Genomic DNA, 15,667 nt, shown 5'->3' on the forward strand with positions numbered 1-15,667 from the left:
AGTTCAGTTTAAAGCTGATTCAGTGGTACAGCATGTTTATAGATAATCTTTTAAGTTTAACGCTGATCAAGTGGTACAGCGTGTTTATAGATAATCTGTTCATTATAAAGCTGATGGAGTGGTACAGCGTGTTTATTGATTTTCAGTTCAGTTTAAAACTGATCGGGTGTTACAGCGTCTTTACAGATAATCTGTTCAGGTTAAAGCTGATCGAGTGGTACAGCGTGTTTATAGGTAATCTGATCAGTTTAAAGCTGATCGTGTGGTACAGGGTGTTTATAGATAATCAGTTCAGTTGAAAGCTGATCGAGTGGTACAGCGTGTTTATAGATAATCTGTTCAGTTTAACGCTGATCGTGTGGTACAGGGTGTTTATGGATAATCAGTTCAGTTTAAAGCTGATCAAGTGGTACAGGCTGTTTATAGATAATCAGTTCTGTTTAAATCTGATCGAGTGGTACAGCGTGTTTATAGATAATCTATTCAGTTTAATTCTGATCAAGTGTTACAGCGTTTTTATAGAGAGTGTGTTCAGTTTAAAGCTGATCGAGTGGTACAGCTTGTTTATAGATAATCTGTTCAGTTTAAAGCTCATCGAGTATTTATAGATAATCTGTTCATTTTAAATCGGATTGAGGGGAATAGATTTTCAGTTCAGTTTAAAGCTGATTGAGTGATGCAGCGTGTTTATAGATTTTCAGTTCCGTTTAAAGCCAATCGAGTGCTGGGGACAGTGTAGAGGGAGCTTTACTCTGTATTTAACACTATGCTATACATGTCCTGGGTGTGTTTATTGGGGACAGTGTAGAGGGAGTATTTCTCTGTATCGGACCCCGTGCTGTACGTATCCTGCGAGTGTATGATGTGGACAATGTAGAGGGAGCTTTACTCTGTATCTAACCCCGTGCTGTCCCTTTCCTAGGAGTGTTTGATGGGGACAGGGTAGTGGTGGATTTATTCTCTATGTTACCCCATTCTGTACCTGTCCTGGGAGTTTTGATGGGGACAGTCCACATGGATCTTTACTCAGTTTCTAACCCCCTACTGTACATGTCCTGGGAGTGTTTGATGGGGACAGTTTGTAGTGAGCTTTACTCTATATCTAACCCCATGCTGTACCTGCCCTGGGAGTGTTTGTTGGGGACAGTGTAGAGGCAGCTTTACTCTGTATCCAACCCTGTGCTGTACCTGTACTTGGACTGTTTGATGGGACAGTCTAGAGGGAGCTTTACACTGTAGCTAACCCCGTGCTGTATCTGTCCTGGAAGTGTTTGATGGGCACAGTGTAGAGGGAGCATTACTCTGCATCTAAACCCGCGCTGTACCTGTCCTGGGAGTGTTTGATGGAGACAGTGTAGAGGGAGCATTACTCTGCATCTAAACCCGTGCTGTACCTGTCCTGGGAGTGTTTGATGGGGAGAGTGTAGAGGGAGCTTGACTCTGTATCTAACCCTGTGCTGTACCTGTCCTGGGAGTTTTTGATGGGAAGAGGATAGTCATAGCTTTAATCTGTATCTGACCCCATTGTGTAACCTGACCTGGGAGTGTTTGATGGGGACAGTGTAGAGAGAGCTTTACTCTGTATCTAACCCCGTGCTGTACCCGTGCTGTGAGTGTTTGAAGGGGACAGTGTAGAGGGAGCTTTACTCTGTATCTAACCCCGTGCTGTACCTGTCCTGGGAGTGTTTGATGGGGACCGTGTAGAGGGAGGTTTACTCTGTATCTAACCCCGTGCTGCCCCTCTCCTGGGAGAGTTTGATGGGGACGGTGTAGATGGTGCTTTACTCTGTATCTAACCTTGTGCTGTAACCTGTCCTGGTAGCGTTTAAAGAGGACAGTGTAGAAGCAGCTTTTCTCTGTATCAACCCCCGTGCTGTACCTGTCCTGGAAGTGTTTGATGGGGACAGTGTAGAGGGAGCTTTACTCTGAATCTAACCCCATGCTTTACCTGTCCTCGGAGTGTTTGATGGGGACACTGCAGAGGGAGAATTACTCTGTATCTAAACCTGTGCTGTACCTGCCCTGGAAGTGTTTGCAGGGGACAGTGTAGAGGGAGCTTTACCCTGTATCTAACCCCTTACTGTACATGTACTGGGAGTGTTTGATGGGGACAGTGCAGACAGAGCTTTACTCTTTATGTAACACCGTGCTGTACTTGTCCTGGGAGTGTTTGATCGGGACAGTGTAGAAGCAGCTTTTCTCTGTATCAACCCCCGTGCTGTAGCTGTCCTGGAAGTGTTTGTAGGGGACAGTGCAGAGGGAGCTTTACTCTGTATCTATCACGGTGCTCTACCTATCCTGGGAGTGTTTGATGGGGACAGTCCACATGGACCGTTACTCAGTATCTAACCCCATACTGTACATGTGCTGGGAGTGTTTGATGGGGACAGTTTGTAGTGAGCTTTACTTTATATCTAACCCTGTGCTGTACCTGCCCTGGGAGTGTTTGATGGGGACAGTGTAGAGGGTGCTTTACTCTGTATCCAAACCCGTGCTGTACCTGTCCTGGGAGTGTTTGATGGTGACGGTGTAGAGGGAGCTTTACTCTCTATCTCACCCCGTGCTGTACTTGTCCTGGGAGTGTTTGATAGGGACAGTGCAGGGGGAGCTTTACTCTTTATCTAACCGCTGTGCTGCACCTGCCCTGGAAGTGTTTTTTTGGGACAGTGTAGAGGGTGCTTTACCCTGTATCTAACCCTTACTGTACTTTTCCTGGGAGTGTTTGATGGGGACAGTGCAGAGGACCCTTACTCTGTAACTAACCCCATGCTCTACCTGCCCTGGGAGTGTTTGATGGGGACAGTGTAGAGGTGGATTTACTCTCTATGTTACCCCATTCTGTACCTGTCCCGGGAGTTTTCATGGGGACAGCTCACATGGACATTTACTCAGTTTATAACCCCCTACTGTACATGTCCTGGGAGTGTTTGATGGGGACAGTGTAGAGGGAGCTTTACTCTATATCTAACCCCGTGCTGTACCTGCCCTGGAAGTGTTTGTTGGGGACAGTGTAGAGGCTGCTTTACTCTGTATCCAACCCCGTGCTGTACCTGTCCTGGGAGTGTTTGATGGAGACGGTGTGGAGGGTGATTTACTCTGTATCTAACCTCGTGCTGTACCTATCCTGGAAGTGTTTGATGGGGACAGTGTAGAGGGAGATTTTCTCTATATCTAACCCCGTGCTGTCCCTGTCCGGGGAGGGTTTGATGGGGACGGTGTTGAGGAGCTTTACTCTATATGTAACCCCGTGCTGTACTTGTCTTGGGAGTGTTTCATGGGGATAGTGTAGAAGGAGCTTTACTCTCTATCTAACCCCGTGCTGTATCTGTCCTGGGAGTGTTTGATGGGGACAGTGTAGAGGGAGATTTACTCTATATCTAATCCCGTGCTGTACCTGTCCTGGGAGTTTTTGATGGGGAGAGTGTAGTCGTGGCTTTACTCTATATCTAACCCTGTGCTGTACCTTTCCTGGGAGTGTTTGATGGGGACAGTGTAGAGGGAACTTTACTCTGTATCTAACCCCGTGTGTAACTGTCCTGGGAGTGTTTGATGGGGACAGTGTAGAGGCAGCTTTACTCTGTATCCAAACCCGTGCTGTACCTGTCCTGAAAGTGTTTGTTGGGGACCGTGCAGAGGGAGCTTTACTGTGTATCTAACCCCGTGCTGTACTTGTCCTGGGAGTGTTAGATGGGGACAATTCAGAGGGAGCATTACTCTTTATCTAACCGCTGTGCTGCACCTACCCTGGAAGTGTTTTTTGGGGACAGTGTAGAGTGAGCTTTACCCTGTATTTGACCCCTGACTGTACCTGTCCTGGGAGTGTTTGATGGGTACAGTGTTGAGGGAGATTTACTGTGTATCTACCCCTGTGGTGTACCTCTCCTGTGAGTGTTTGATGGGGACAGTGTAGAGGGAGCTTTAGTCTGTATCTAACCCCGTCCTGTACCTGTCCTGGGAGTGTTTGATGGGGATAGTGTAGAGGGAGCGTTACTCTGTATCTAACCCCGTGCTGGAACTGTCCTGGGAGTGTTTGATGGGGACAGTGTAGAGGGAGCTTTACTCTGTATCTAACCCCGTGCTGTACCTGTCCCGGGAGTGTTTGATGGGGACAGTGTAGAGGGAGATTTACTCTGTATCTAACCCCGTGCTGTACCTCTCCTGGGAGTGTTTGATGTGGACAGTGTAGAGGGAGTTTTACTCTGTATCTAACCCCGTGCTGTACCTGTCCTGGGAGTGTTTGATGGGGACAGTGTAGAGGGAGATTTACTCTGTTTCTAACCCCGTGCTGTACCTGTCCTGGGAGTGTTTGATGGGGACAGTGTAGAGTGAGCTTTACTCTGTCTCTAACCCCGTGCTGTACCTGTCCTGGGAGTGTTTCTCGGGTAGGGTGTAGGTGGAGCTTTACTCTGTATCTAACCCCGTGCTCTACCTGTCCTGGGAGTGTTTGATGTGGACCGTGTAGGGTGTTCCAATCTGTGCTGTATCTGTTGAGGTGATGGAGGTGTGGAACAGATGTGCACTGTTTTGTGATATATAATGGCAGAGAATCAATCAGAGATATTTGTTGGAAGTATCTGTCTGTCTGGTTACTGCGGAAAAGGGACAATCTATTCAGTTTGGGGATTTCCTGATTTGCAAGTGATTAGCTAAAGCCGGTTTGCTGTTTCTCTTCAGCCCTGTGTGAGCTCTTTGGGATGATGGTGAGGGCAGAGTGACGGAGAATTGTTTTCTATCACCTTCATTCTCTGCATGTTTTCTTTACTGACAGCGTATCACAGGCACCCTGATCCTGGCAGTTTTCACAGCCGCACTGGGATCTCTGCAGTTCGGTTACAATGTCGGGGTCATCAATGCACCGCAGAAGGTAAGAGGTCAAGGGACAGACAGAGTGAGAAGGAGGAGAGAGATAGAGTGCAAAGCGAAAGAGAGGAAGAGTGAGAGAAAGAGAGGGAAAGGGGAAGAGAGAGGTGAGAGCGATAGGTGGGGGAGAGAGAGGGATGGGGCTGTAGAGAGAGAGAAGGAGGGAGAAGAGAGAGAAAGAGATGGAGAGACTGGGAACAAAAGACAGACGGAGATGTGGAGAGAGGAAGAGTGAGAAAGAGAAAGAGTGAGAGGTTGGGGAGAGTGTGATGAGAGAGAGAAGGAGGGAGGGAGGTGAGTGGGACAGGGAGGGAATGGGACTGGGAATGACAGATTGTTAGGAAGAGCTGCAGGGAGAGGGGGAATGTGGAGAGAGTAGAGAGAGATGGAGAGACAGGAAGATAGAGGAGGGGGAGAGACAGAAAAGAGATGGACAAGGGGGAGGGACATTGAGAGAGAGACTTGGAAAAATGGAATGGAGGGTGAGAGGGGGGAGGGTGACCGTAGAGGGGGGAGGGTGTGGGGGGGGACGGTGAGCATGAGGGGGGGGGGGGTGAGTGAGGGGGGGAGGAGGGTGAGCGTGAGGGGGGGAGGGTGAGCGTGAGGGGGGGAGGGTGAGCGTGAGGGGGGGAGGGTGAGCGTGAGGGGGGGGGAGGGTGAGGGGGGGGAGGGTGAGCGTGAGGGGGGGAGGGTGAGCGTGAGGGGGGGAGGGTGTGGGTGGAGAGGGTGTGTGAGGGGGGGAGGGTGTGGGGAGGGAGGGTGAGCGTGAGGGGGGGAGGGTGTTGGGGGGGAGGGTGAGCGTGAGGGGGGGAGGGTGAGCGTGAGGTGGGGAGGGTGTTGGGGGGGAGGGTGAGCGTGAGGGGGGGAGGGTGAGCGTGAGGGGGGGAGGGTGTGGGTGGAGAGGGTGTGTGAGGGGGGGAGGGTGTGGGGAGGGAGGGTGAGCGTGAGGGGGGGAGGGTGTTGGGGGGGAGGGTGAGCGTGAGGGGGGGAGGGTAAGGTGGGGAGGGTGTGGGGGGGAGGGTGTGGGGGGGAGGGTGAGCGTGAGGGGTGTGAGAGTGTGGGGAGGGAGGGTGAGCGTGAGGGGGGGCGCAGTGAGCATGAGGGGGGAGGGTGAGCGTGAGGGGGGAGGGTGAGCGTGAGGGGGGAGGGTGAGCGTGAGGGGGGAGGGTGAGCATGAGGGGGGAGGGTGAGCGTGAGGGGGGGAGGGTGAGCGTGAGGGGGGGAGGGTGAGCGTGAGGGGGGAGGGTGAGCGTGAGGGGGGGGAGGGTGAGCGTGAGGGGGGGAGGGTGTGGGGGGGAGGGTGTCGGGGGGAGGGTGAGCATGAGGGGGGGAGGGTGAGTGTGAGGTGGGGGGGAGGGTGAGTGTCGGGGGGAGGGTGAGCGTGAGGTGGGGGAGGGTGAGTGTGAGGTGCGGGGAGGGTCAGTGTCAGGGGGGAGGGTGAGCGTGAGGTGGGGGAGGGTGAGTGTGAGGTGCGGGGAGGGTCAGTGTCAGGGGGGAGGGTGAGCGTGAGGTGGGGGGGAGGGTGAGTGTCGGGGGGGAGGGTGAGCGTGAGGTGGGGGAGGGTGAGCGTGAGGTGGGTGAGGGTGAGTGTGAGGGGGGGAGGGTGAGCGTGAGGGGGGAGGGTGTGGGGGGAGGGTGTGGTGGGGAGGGTGAGCGTGAGGGGGGAGGGTGAGCGTGAGGGGGGAGCGTGTGAGGGGGGAGTGTGTGAGGGGGAGAGTGAGGGGGTGAAAGGGGGCAGTGTGTGAGGGGGGAGTGTGTGAGGGGGAGAGTGAGGGGGGAGTGTGTGAGGGGGGAGTGTGTGAGGGGGGAGAGTGAGGGGGGAGTGTGTGAGGGGGGAGTGTGTGAGGGGGGAGTGTGTGAGGGGGAGAGTGAGGGGGGAGTGTGTGAGGGGGGAGTGTGTGAGGGGGGAGAGTGAGGGGGGAGTGTGTGAGGGGGGAGTGTGTGAGGGGGGAGAGTGAGGGGGGAGTGTGTGAGGGAGCAGTGTGTGAGGGGGCAGTGTGTGAGGGGGGAGTGTGTGAGGCGGAGAGTGAGGGGGGAGTGTGTGAGGGGGGAGTGTGTGAGGGGGGAGAGTGAGGGGGGAGTGTGTGAGGGGGGAGTGTGTGAGGGGGAGAGTGAGGGGGAGTGTGTGAGGGGGGAGAGTGAGGGGGAGTGTGTGAGGGGGGAGTGTGTGAGGGGGGAGTGTGTGAGGGGGGAGTGTGTGAGGGGGGAGAGTGAGGGGGGAGTGTGTGAGGGGGGAGTGTGTGAGGGGGGAGTGTGTGAGGGGGGAGAGTGAGGGGGGAGTGTGTGAGGGGGGAGTGTGTGAGGGGGGAGTGTGTGAGGGGGGAGTGTGTGAGGGGGAGAGTGAGGGGGGAGTGTGTGAGGGGGGAGTGTGTGAGGGGGCAGTGTGTGAGGGGGGAGTGTGTGAGGGGGAGAGTGAGGGGGGAGTGTGTGAGGGGGGAGTGTGTGAGGGGGGAGTGTGTGAGGGGGGAGTGTGTGAGGTGGAGAGTGAGGGGGGAGTGTGTGAGGGGGGAGTGTGTGAGGGGGCAGTGTGTGAGGGGGGAGAGTGAGGGGGGAGTGTGTGAGGGGGGAGTGTGTGAGGGGGAGAGTGAGGGGGGAGTGTGTGAGGGGGGAGTGTGTGAGGGGGCAGTGTGTGAGGGGGGCAGTGTGTGAGGGGGAGAGTGAGGGGGGAGTGTGTGAGGGGGGAGAGTGAGGGGGGAGTGTGTGAGGGGGGAGTGTGTGAGGGGGGAGAGTGAGGGGGGAGTGTGTGAGGGGGGAGTGTGTGAGGGGGGAGAGTGAGGGGGGAGTGTGTGAGGGGGGAGAGTGAGGGGGGAGTGTGTGAGGGGGGAGTGTGTGAGGGGGGAGTGTGTGAGGGGGGAGTGTGTGAGGGGGGAGAGTGAGGGGGGAGTGTGTGAGGGGGCAGTGTGTGAGGGGGGAGTGTGTGAGGGGGAGAGTGAGGGGGTGAAAGGGGGGAGTGTGTGAGGGGGTCTATGGAGATGGGGGATGAACTGGAGACTGGGATCTGGTCTCACTCACAATCCAGCCAACATTGGAAAGTGGTCAGAGACGAGCCCAGCATTCCTCACACCCCAGATAAAAATAAACCACCCGAATCAAAGATCCCAAAGCCTCGTGGTGGAACCTGCGTAAATCCTCCTGATATCACAGCACCTCTCACATTCACCGGGCTGCAGCTCCCCATCACTAGGACAGGGATTCGAATCTTTCTCCAGAGAATTGAAGCCGTAAACCGGCACATGACATGCAGCTGTTCCAGAGGAGGTTTCCCCACCACTTTCCCAAAGGCACAAAGGGCTGGATAATAAATCCTGGCCTTGCGAAAGCTCACATCTCATGGAAGAAATGAAAAAACGCAACACTCAGAGTTCGGTACTGAGGGAGTGCTGCACTGTCAGAGGGTCAGTACTGAGGGAGTGCGGCACTGTCAGAGGGTCAGTACTGAGGGAGTGCGGCACTGTCAGAGGGTCAGTACTGAGGGAGTGCGGCACTGTCAGAGGGTCAGTACTGAGGGAGTGCAGCACTGTCAGAGGGTCAGTACTGAGGGACTGCTGAACTGTCAGAGGGTCAGTACTGAGCGAGCGCTGCACTGTCAGAGGGTCAGTACTGAGGGAGCGCTGCACTGTCAGAGGGTCAGTACTGAGGGAGCGCTGCACTGTCAGAAGGTCAGTACTGAGGGAGTGCTGCACTGTCAGAGTGTCAGTACTGAGGGAGTGCTGCACTGTCAGAGGGTCAGTACTGAGGGAGTGCTGCACTGTCACATGGTCAGTACTGAGGGAGTGCTGCACTGTCAGAGGATCAGTACTGTGGGTGTGCTGTACTGTCGGAGGGTCAGTACTGTGGGTGTGCTGCACTGTCGGAGGGTCAGTACTGTGGGTGTGCTGCACTGTCAGAGGGTCAGTACTGTGGGTGTGCTGCACCGTCAGAGAGTCAGTACTGAGGGAGTGCTGCACTGTCAGAGGGTCAGTACTGAGGGAGTGCTGCACTGTCACATGGTCAGTACTGAGGGAGTGCTGCACTGTCACATGGTCAGTACTGAGGGAGTGCTGCACTGTCAGAGGGTCAGTACTGAGGGAGCGATGCACTGTCAGAGGGTCAGTACTGAGGGAGCGCTGCACTGTCAGAGGGTAGGTACTGAGGGAGCGCTGCACTGTCGAAGGGTCAGTACTGAGGGAGTGCTGCACTGTCAGGGTCAGTAGTGAGGGAGTGCTGCGCTGTCACATGGTCAGCACTTAGGGAGCGCTGCACTGTCGAAGGGTCAGTACTGAGGGAGTGCTTCACTGTCAGAGGGTCAGTACTGAGCGAGTGCTGCACTGTCAGAGGGTCAGTACTGAGGGAGCGCTGCACTGTCAGAGGGTCAGTACTGAGGGAGTGCAGCACTGTCAGAGGGTCTGTACTGAGGGACTGCTGAACTGTCAGAGGGTCAGTACTGAGGGAGCGCTGCACTGTCAGATGGTCAGTACTGAGGGAGTGCCGCACTGTCAGAGGGTCAGTACTGAGGGAGCGCCGCACTGTCGGAGGGTCAGTACTGAGGGAGTGCCGCACTGTCGGAGGGTCAGTACTGAGGGAGTGCCGCTCTGTCGGAGGGTCAGTACTGAGGGAGTGCCGCACGGTCAGAGGGTCAGTACTGAGGGAGCGCTGCACTGTCAGAGGGTCAGTACTGAGGGAGTGCTGCACTGTCAGAGGGTCAGTACTGAGGGAGTGCCGCTCTGTCGGAGGGTCAGTACTGGGGGAGTGCTGCACGGTCAGAGGGTCAGTACTGAGGGAGCGCTGCACTATCAGAGGGTCAGTACTGAGGGAGTGCTGCACTGTCAGAGGGTCAGTACTGAGGGAGTGCTGCACCGTCACATGGTCAGTACTGAGGGAGTGCTGCACTGTTAGAGGGTCAGTACTGAGGGATTGCTGCACTGTTAGAGGGTCAGTACTGAGGGAGTGCTGCACTGTCAGAGGGTCAGTACTGAAGGAGTGCTACACTGTCAGAGGGCCAGTACTGAGGGATTGCTGCACTGTTAGAGGGTCAGTACTGAGGGAGCGCTGCACTGTCAGAGGGTCGGTACTGAGGGAATGCAGCACTGTCAGAGGGTCAGTACTGAGGGACTGCTGAACTATCAGAGGGTCAGTACTGAGGGAACGCTGCACTGTCAGAGGGTCAGTACTGAGGGAGCGCTGCACTGTCAGAGGGTCAGTACTGAGGGAGTGCAGCACTGTCAGAGGGTCTGTACTGAGGGACTGCTGAACTGTCAGAGGGTCAGTACTGAGGGAGCGCTGCACTGTCAGATGGTCAGTACTGAGGGAGTGCCGCACTGTCAGAGGGTCAGTACTGAGGGAGTGCCGCACTCTCGGAGGGTCAGTCCTGAGTGAGTGCAGCACTGTCGGAGGGTCAGTACTGAGGGAGCGCTGCATTGTCAGAGGGTCAGTACTGAGGGCGTGCCGCACTGTCGGAGGGTCAGTACTGAGGGAGTGCCGCACTCTCGGAGGGTCAGTACTGAGTGAGTGCAGCACTGTCGGAGGGTCAATACTGAGGGAGCGCTGCACTGTCAGAGGGTCAGTACTGAGGGAGTGCCGCACTGTCGGAGGGTCAGTACTGAGGGAGTGCCGCTCTGTCGGAGGGTCAGTACTGAGGGAGTGCCGCACGGTCAGAGGGTCAGTACTGAGGGAGCGCTGCACTGTCAGAGGGTCAGTACTGAGGGAGTGCTGCACTGTCAGAGGGTCAGTACTGAGGGAGTGCCGCTCTGTCGGAGGGTCAGTACTGGGGGAGTGCTGCACGGTCAGAGGGTCAGTACTGAGGGAGCGCTGCACTATCAGAGGGTCAGTACTGAGGGAGTGCTGCACTGTCAGAGGGTCAGTACTGAGGGAGTGCTGCACCGTCACATGGTCAGTACTGAGGGAGTGCTGCACTGTTAGAGGGTCAGTACTGAGGGATTGCTGCACTGTTAGAGGGTCAGTACTGAGGGAGTGCTGCACACTGTCACATGGTCAGTACTGAGGGAGTGCTGCACTGTCAGAGGGTCAGTACTGAAGGAGTGCTACACTGTCAGAGGGCCAGTACTGAGGGATTGCTGCACTGTTAGAGGGTCAGTACTGAGGGAGTGCTGCACTGTCATATGGTCAGTACTGAGGGAGTGCTGCACTGTCAGAGGGTCAGTACTGAGGGAGTGCTGCACTGTTAGAGGGTCAGTACTGGGGGAGTGCTGCACTGTCAGAGGGTCAGTACTGAGGGATTGCTGCAGTGGCTGTTTTTTAATTCATATTCAGTCACAGGATGTGGGCTTCATTGGCTGGGCCAGCATTTATTGCCCATCCCTAATTGCCCCTTGAGAAGGTGGTGGTGAGCTGCCTTCTTGAACCGCTGCAGTCCATCTGGTGTAGGTACACCCACAGTGCTGTTAGGGAGGGAGTTCCAGGATTTTGACCCAGCGACAGTGAAGGAACGATGATATATTTCCAAGTCAGGATGGTGAGTGACTTGGAGGGGAACTTCCAGGTGGTGGTGTTCCCATGTGTCTGCTGCCCTTGTCCTTCTAGATGGTAGTGGTCGTGGGTTTGGAAGGTGCTGTCTAAGGAGCCTTGGTGAGTTGCTGCAGTGCATCTTGTAGATGGTACACACACTGCTGCTACTGTCCGTCGGTGGTGGAGGGAGTGAATGTCTGTGGATGGAGTGCCAATCAAGCGGGGCTGCTTTGTCCTGGATGCTTCTTGAGTGTTGTGGGAGCTGCCCTCATCCAGGCAAGTGGGTAGCATTCCATCACACTCCTGACTTGTGCCTTGTAGATGGTGGACAGGCTCTGGGGAGTCAGGAGGTGAGTTACTCACCACAGATTCCCAGCCTTTGACCTGATCCTGTAGCCACAGTATCTATATGGCTAGTCCAGTTCAGTTTCTGGTCAATGTTAACCCCCAGGATGTTGATAGTGGGGGATTCAGTGATGGTAATGCCATTGAACATCAAGGGACGATGGTTAGATTCTCTCTTGTTGGAGATGGTTATTGCCTGGCACTTGTGTGGTGTGAATGTTACTTGCCACTTGTTAGCCCAAGACTGGATATTGTCCAGGTCTTGCTGCATTTGGACATGGACTGCTTCAGTATCTGAGGAGTCGCGAATGGTGCTGAACATTGTGCAATCATCAGTGAACATCCCCACTTCTCACCTTATGATGGAAGGAAGGTCATTGATGAAGCAGCTGAAGATGGTTGGGCCGAGGACACTACCCTGAGGAACTCCTGCAGTGATGTCCTGGAGCTGAGATGACTGACCTCCAACACCCACAACCATCTTCCTTTGTGTTAGGTATGACTCCAACCAGCAGAGAGTTTCTCCCTGATTCCCATTGACTCCAATTTTGCTAGGGCTCCTTGATGTCACACTCGGTCAAATGCTGCCTTGATGTCAAGGGCAGTCACTCTCACCTCACTTCAGGAGTTCAGCTCTTTTGTCCATGTTTGAACCAAGGCTCAACAAAGAACAAAGAAAAGTACAGCACAGAAACAGGCCCTTCGGCCCTCCAAGCCTGCGCCGATCATATTGCCCGTCAAACTAAAACATTTTGCACTTCCGGGGTCCGTATCCCTCTATTCCCATCCTATTCATGGATTTGTCAAGCTGCCTCTTAAACACCACTATCGTACCTGCTTCCACCACCTCCTCTGGCAGCGCATTCCAGACACTCACTACCCTCTGTGTGAAATACTTGCCCCACACATCTCCTCTATAGTTTTCTCCTCTCACCTTAAATCTATGTCCCCTAGTAATTGACTCTTCCGCCCTGGCAAAAAGCTTCTGACTATCTACTCTGTCCATGCCACTCATAATTTTGTATACTTCTATCAAGTCTCCCCTCAATCTCCGTCGCTCTAGTGAGAACAATCTGAATTTCTCCAACTTCTCCTCATAGCTAATAACCTCCAGACCAGGCAGCATCCTGGTAAACCTCCTCTGCACCCTCCCCAATGCCTCCATATCCTTCTGGTAATGTGGCGAGCAGAATTGCACGCAATATTCCAAGTGTGGCCTAACCAAGGTTCTATACAGCTGCAGCATGACTTCCCAGCTTTTATACTCAATACCCCTGGCGATGAAGGCAAGCATGCCATATACCTTCCTGACTACCTTATCCACCTGCGTTGCCACTTTCAGTGACCTGTGGACCTGTACACCCAGATCCTTCTGCCTGTCGATGCACTGAAGGGTTCTGCCATTTACTCTATAATTCCTACCTGTATTAGACCTTCCAAAATGCATTACCTCGCATTTGTCCAGATTAAACTCCATCTGCCATTTCTCCGCCCAAGTCTCCAACCGATTTATATCTCAATGTATCCTTTGACAATCCTCTTCACTGTCTGCAACTCCTCCAACCTTCGTGTCGTCTGCAAACTTACTAATTAGCCCAGTTACATTTTCCTCCAAATCATTTACGTATACTACAAACAGCAAAGGTCCCAGCACTGAACCCCGCGGAACTCCACTAGTCACAACTCTCCATTCAGAAAAGCACCCTTCCACTGTTACCTTCTGTCTTCTATGACCAAGCCAATTCTGTATCCATCTTGCCAGCTCACCTCTGATCCCATGCGACTTTACCTTCTGTACCAGTCTGCCATGAGGGACCTCGTCAAAGGCCTTACTGAAATCCATGTATATAACATCCACTGCCCTTCCATCGTCGATCATCTTTGTCACTTCCTCGAAAAACTCGATCAAGTTAGTGAGACACGACCTCCCCTTCACAAAATCATGCTGCCTCTCACTAATACGCCCATTTGCTTCCAAATGGTAGTAAATCCGGTCACGAAGAATCTTCTCCAATAATTTCTCTACCACTGACGTAAGGCTCACCGGCCTGTAATTTCCTGGATTATCCCTGCTAACCTTCTTAAACAATGGAACAACATTGGCCATTCTCCAGTCCTCTGGGACCTCACTCGTAGCCAGTGAGGATACAAAGATTTCTGTCAAGGCCCCAGCAATCTCCTCCCTTGTAATGAGGTCAGGAGCTGAGTGGCCCTGGTGGAATCCAAACTGGGCATCAGTGAGCAGGTTATTGCTAAGCAAATGCCGCGTGATAGCACTGTTGATGACCCCTTCCATTACTTTACTGATGATCGAGAGTAGACTGATGGGGCGGTAATTGGCCGGGTTGGATTTGTCCTGCTTTTTGTGTACAGGACATACCTGGGCAATTTTCCACAAAACCGGGTAGATGCCAGTGTTGTAGCTGTACTGGAACAGCTTGGCTAGGGGCGTGGCTTAAGTTCTGGAGCTCAAGTCTTCAGTACTATTGCTGGAATATTGTCAGGGTCCATAGCCTTTGCAGTATCCAGTGCCTTCAGCCGTTCCTTGATATCACATGGAGTGAATCAAATTGGCTGAAGATTGGCATCTGTGATGCTGGGGACCTCCGGAGGAGGCTGAGATGGATCATCCACTCAGCACTTCTGGCTGAAGATTGTAGCAAATGCTTCAGCCTTATCTGTTGCACTGATGTGCTGGGCTCCCCCATCATTGAGGATGGGGATATTTGTGGAGCCTCCTCCTCCAGTGAGTTGTTTAATTATCTATCACCATTCACGAGTGGATGTGGCAGGACTGCAGAGCTTAGATCTGATCCGTTGGTTGTGAGATTGCTTAGCTCTGTCCATCACTTGTTGCTTATGCTGTTTGGCACGCAAGTAGTCCTGCGTTATAGCTTCACCAGGTTGGCACCTCATTTTTAGGTATGCCTGGTGCTGCTCCTGACACGCCCTCCTACACTCTTCATTGAACCAGGGTTGATCCCCTGGCTTGATGGTAATGGTAGAGAGGGGGATATGCTGGGCCATGAGGTTACAGATTGTGTTCGAGTACAATTCTGCTGCTACTGATGGCCCACAGCACCTCATGGATGCCCAGTCTCGAGTTGCTAGATCTGTTTGAAATCTATCCCATTTAGCACGGTGGTAGTGCCACACATAAAGATGGAGGGTATCCTCAATGTGAAGATGGGACTTTGTCTCCACAATGACTTTGCGGTGGTCACTCCTACCGATACTGTCATGGACAGATGCATCTGCAGCAGGCAGGTTGGTGAGGATGAGGTCAAGTATGTTTTTCCCTCTTGTTGGTTCCCTCACCACCTGCTGCAGACCCAGTCTAGCAGCTATGTCAGGCTATGAGGCAATGCTACCGAGCCATTCTTGGCGATGGACATTGAAGTTCCCCACCCAGAGTACATTCTGCACCCTTACCACCCTCAGTGCTTCCTCCAAGTGGTGTTCAACATGGAGGAGGCACTGATCCATCAGCTGAGGGAGGGTGGTACATGGTAATCAGCAAGTTTCCTTGCCCATGTTTGACCTGATGCCATGAGACTTCATGTCCAGAGTAGATGTTGAGGACTCCCAGGCAACTCCCTCCCGACAGTATACCACTGTGCAGCCCGCTCTGCTGAGTCTGTCCTGCCGGTGGGACAGGACATACCCAGGGATGGTGATGGTGGTGTCTGGGACATTATCTGTAAGGTATGATTCTGTGAGGATGACTATGTCAGGCTGTTGCTTGACTAGTCTGTGAGACAGCTCTCCCAATTTTGGTACTTGCCCCCAGATGTTAGTAAGGAGGACTTTGCAGGGTTGACAGGGCTGAGTTTGCTGTTGTTGTTTCCGGTGCCTCGGTCGATTCCGGGGGGTCCATCCGGTTTCATTCCTTTTTTTGAGACTTTGTAGCAGTTTGTTACAACTGAGTGGTTTGCTCAGCTATTTCCGAGGGCATTTAAAAGTGGGTCTGGAGTCATGTGTAGGCCAGTCCGGGTAAGGAAGACATACTTCCTTCCCT

At 53.6% G+C, this 15,667-nt stretch overlaps 1 protein-coding gene across 1 annotated transcript in view; it reads left to right on the plus strand.

Annotated features, from left to right (window-relative positions):
* The first annotated feature begins 4,495 nt into the window (after positions 1 to 4,495).
* The window catches only part of LOC121274147 (solute carrier family 2, facilitated glucose transporter member 4-like), a 107,891-nt gene continuing 96,719 nt past the window's right edge, over positions 4,496 to 15,667 (plus strand). Inside the window, exons 1-2 of the mRNA XM_041181327.1 lie at positions 4,496 to 4,501; positions 4,769 to 4,864. Coding sequence (XP_041037261.1) covers positions 4,496 to 4,501; positions 4,769 to 4,864 — 102 coding nt within the window. The remainder of the gene's footprint in view (positions 4,502 to 4,768; positions 4,865 to 15,667) is intronic.

Source organism: Carcharodon carcharias (assembly GCF_017639515.1).
Source record: "Carcharodon carcharias isolate sCarCar2 chromosome 33 unlocalized genomic scaffold, sCarCar2.pri SUPER_33_unloc_1, whole genome shotgun sequence".
NCBI lineage: Eukaryota > Metazoa > Chordata > Chondrichthyes > Lamniformes > Lamnidae > Carcharodon > Carcharodon carcharias.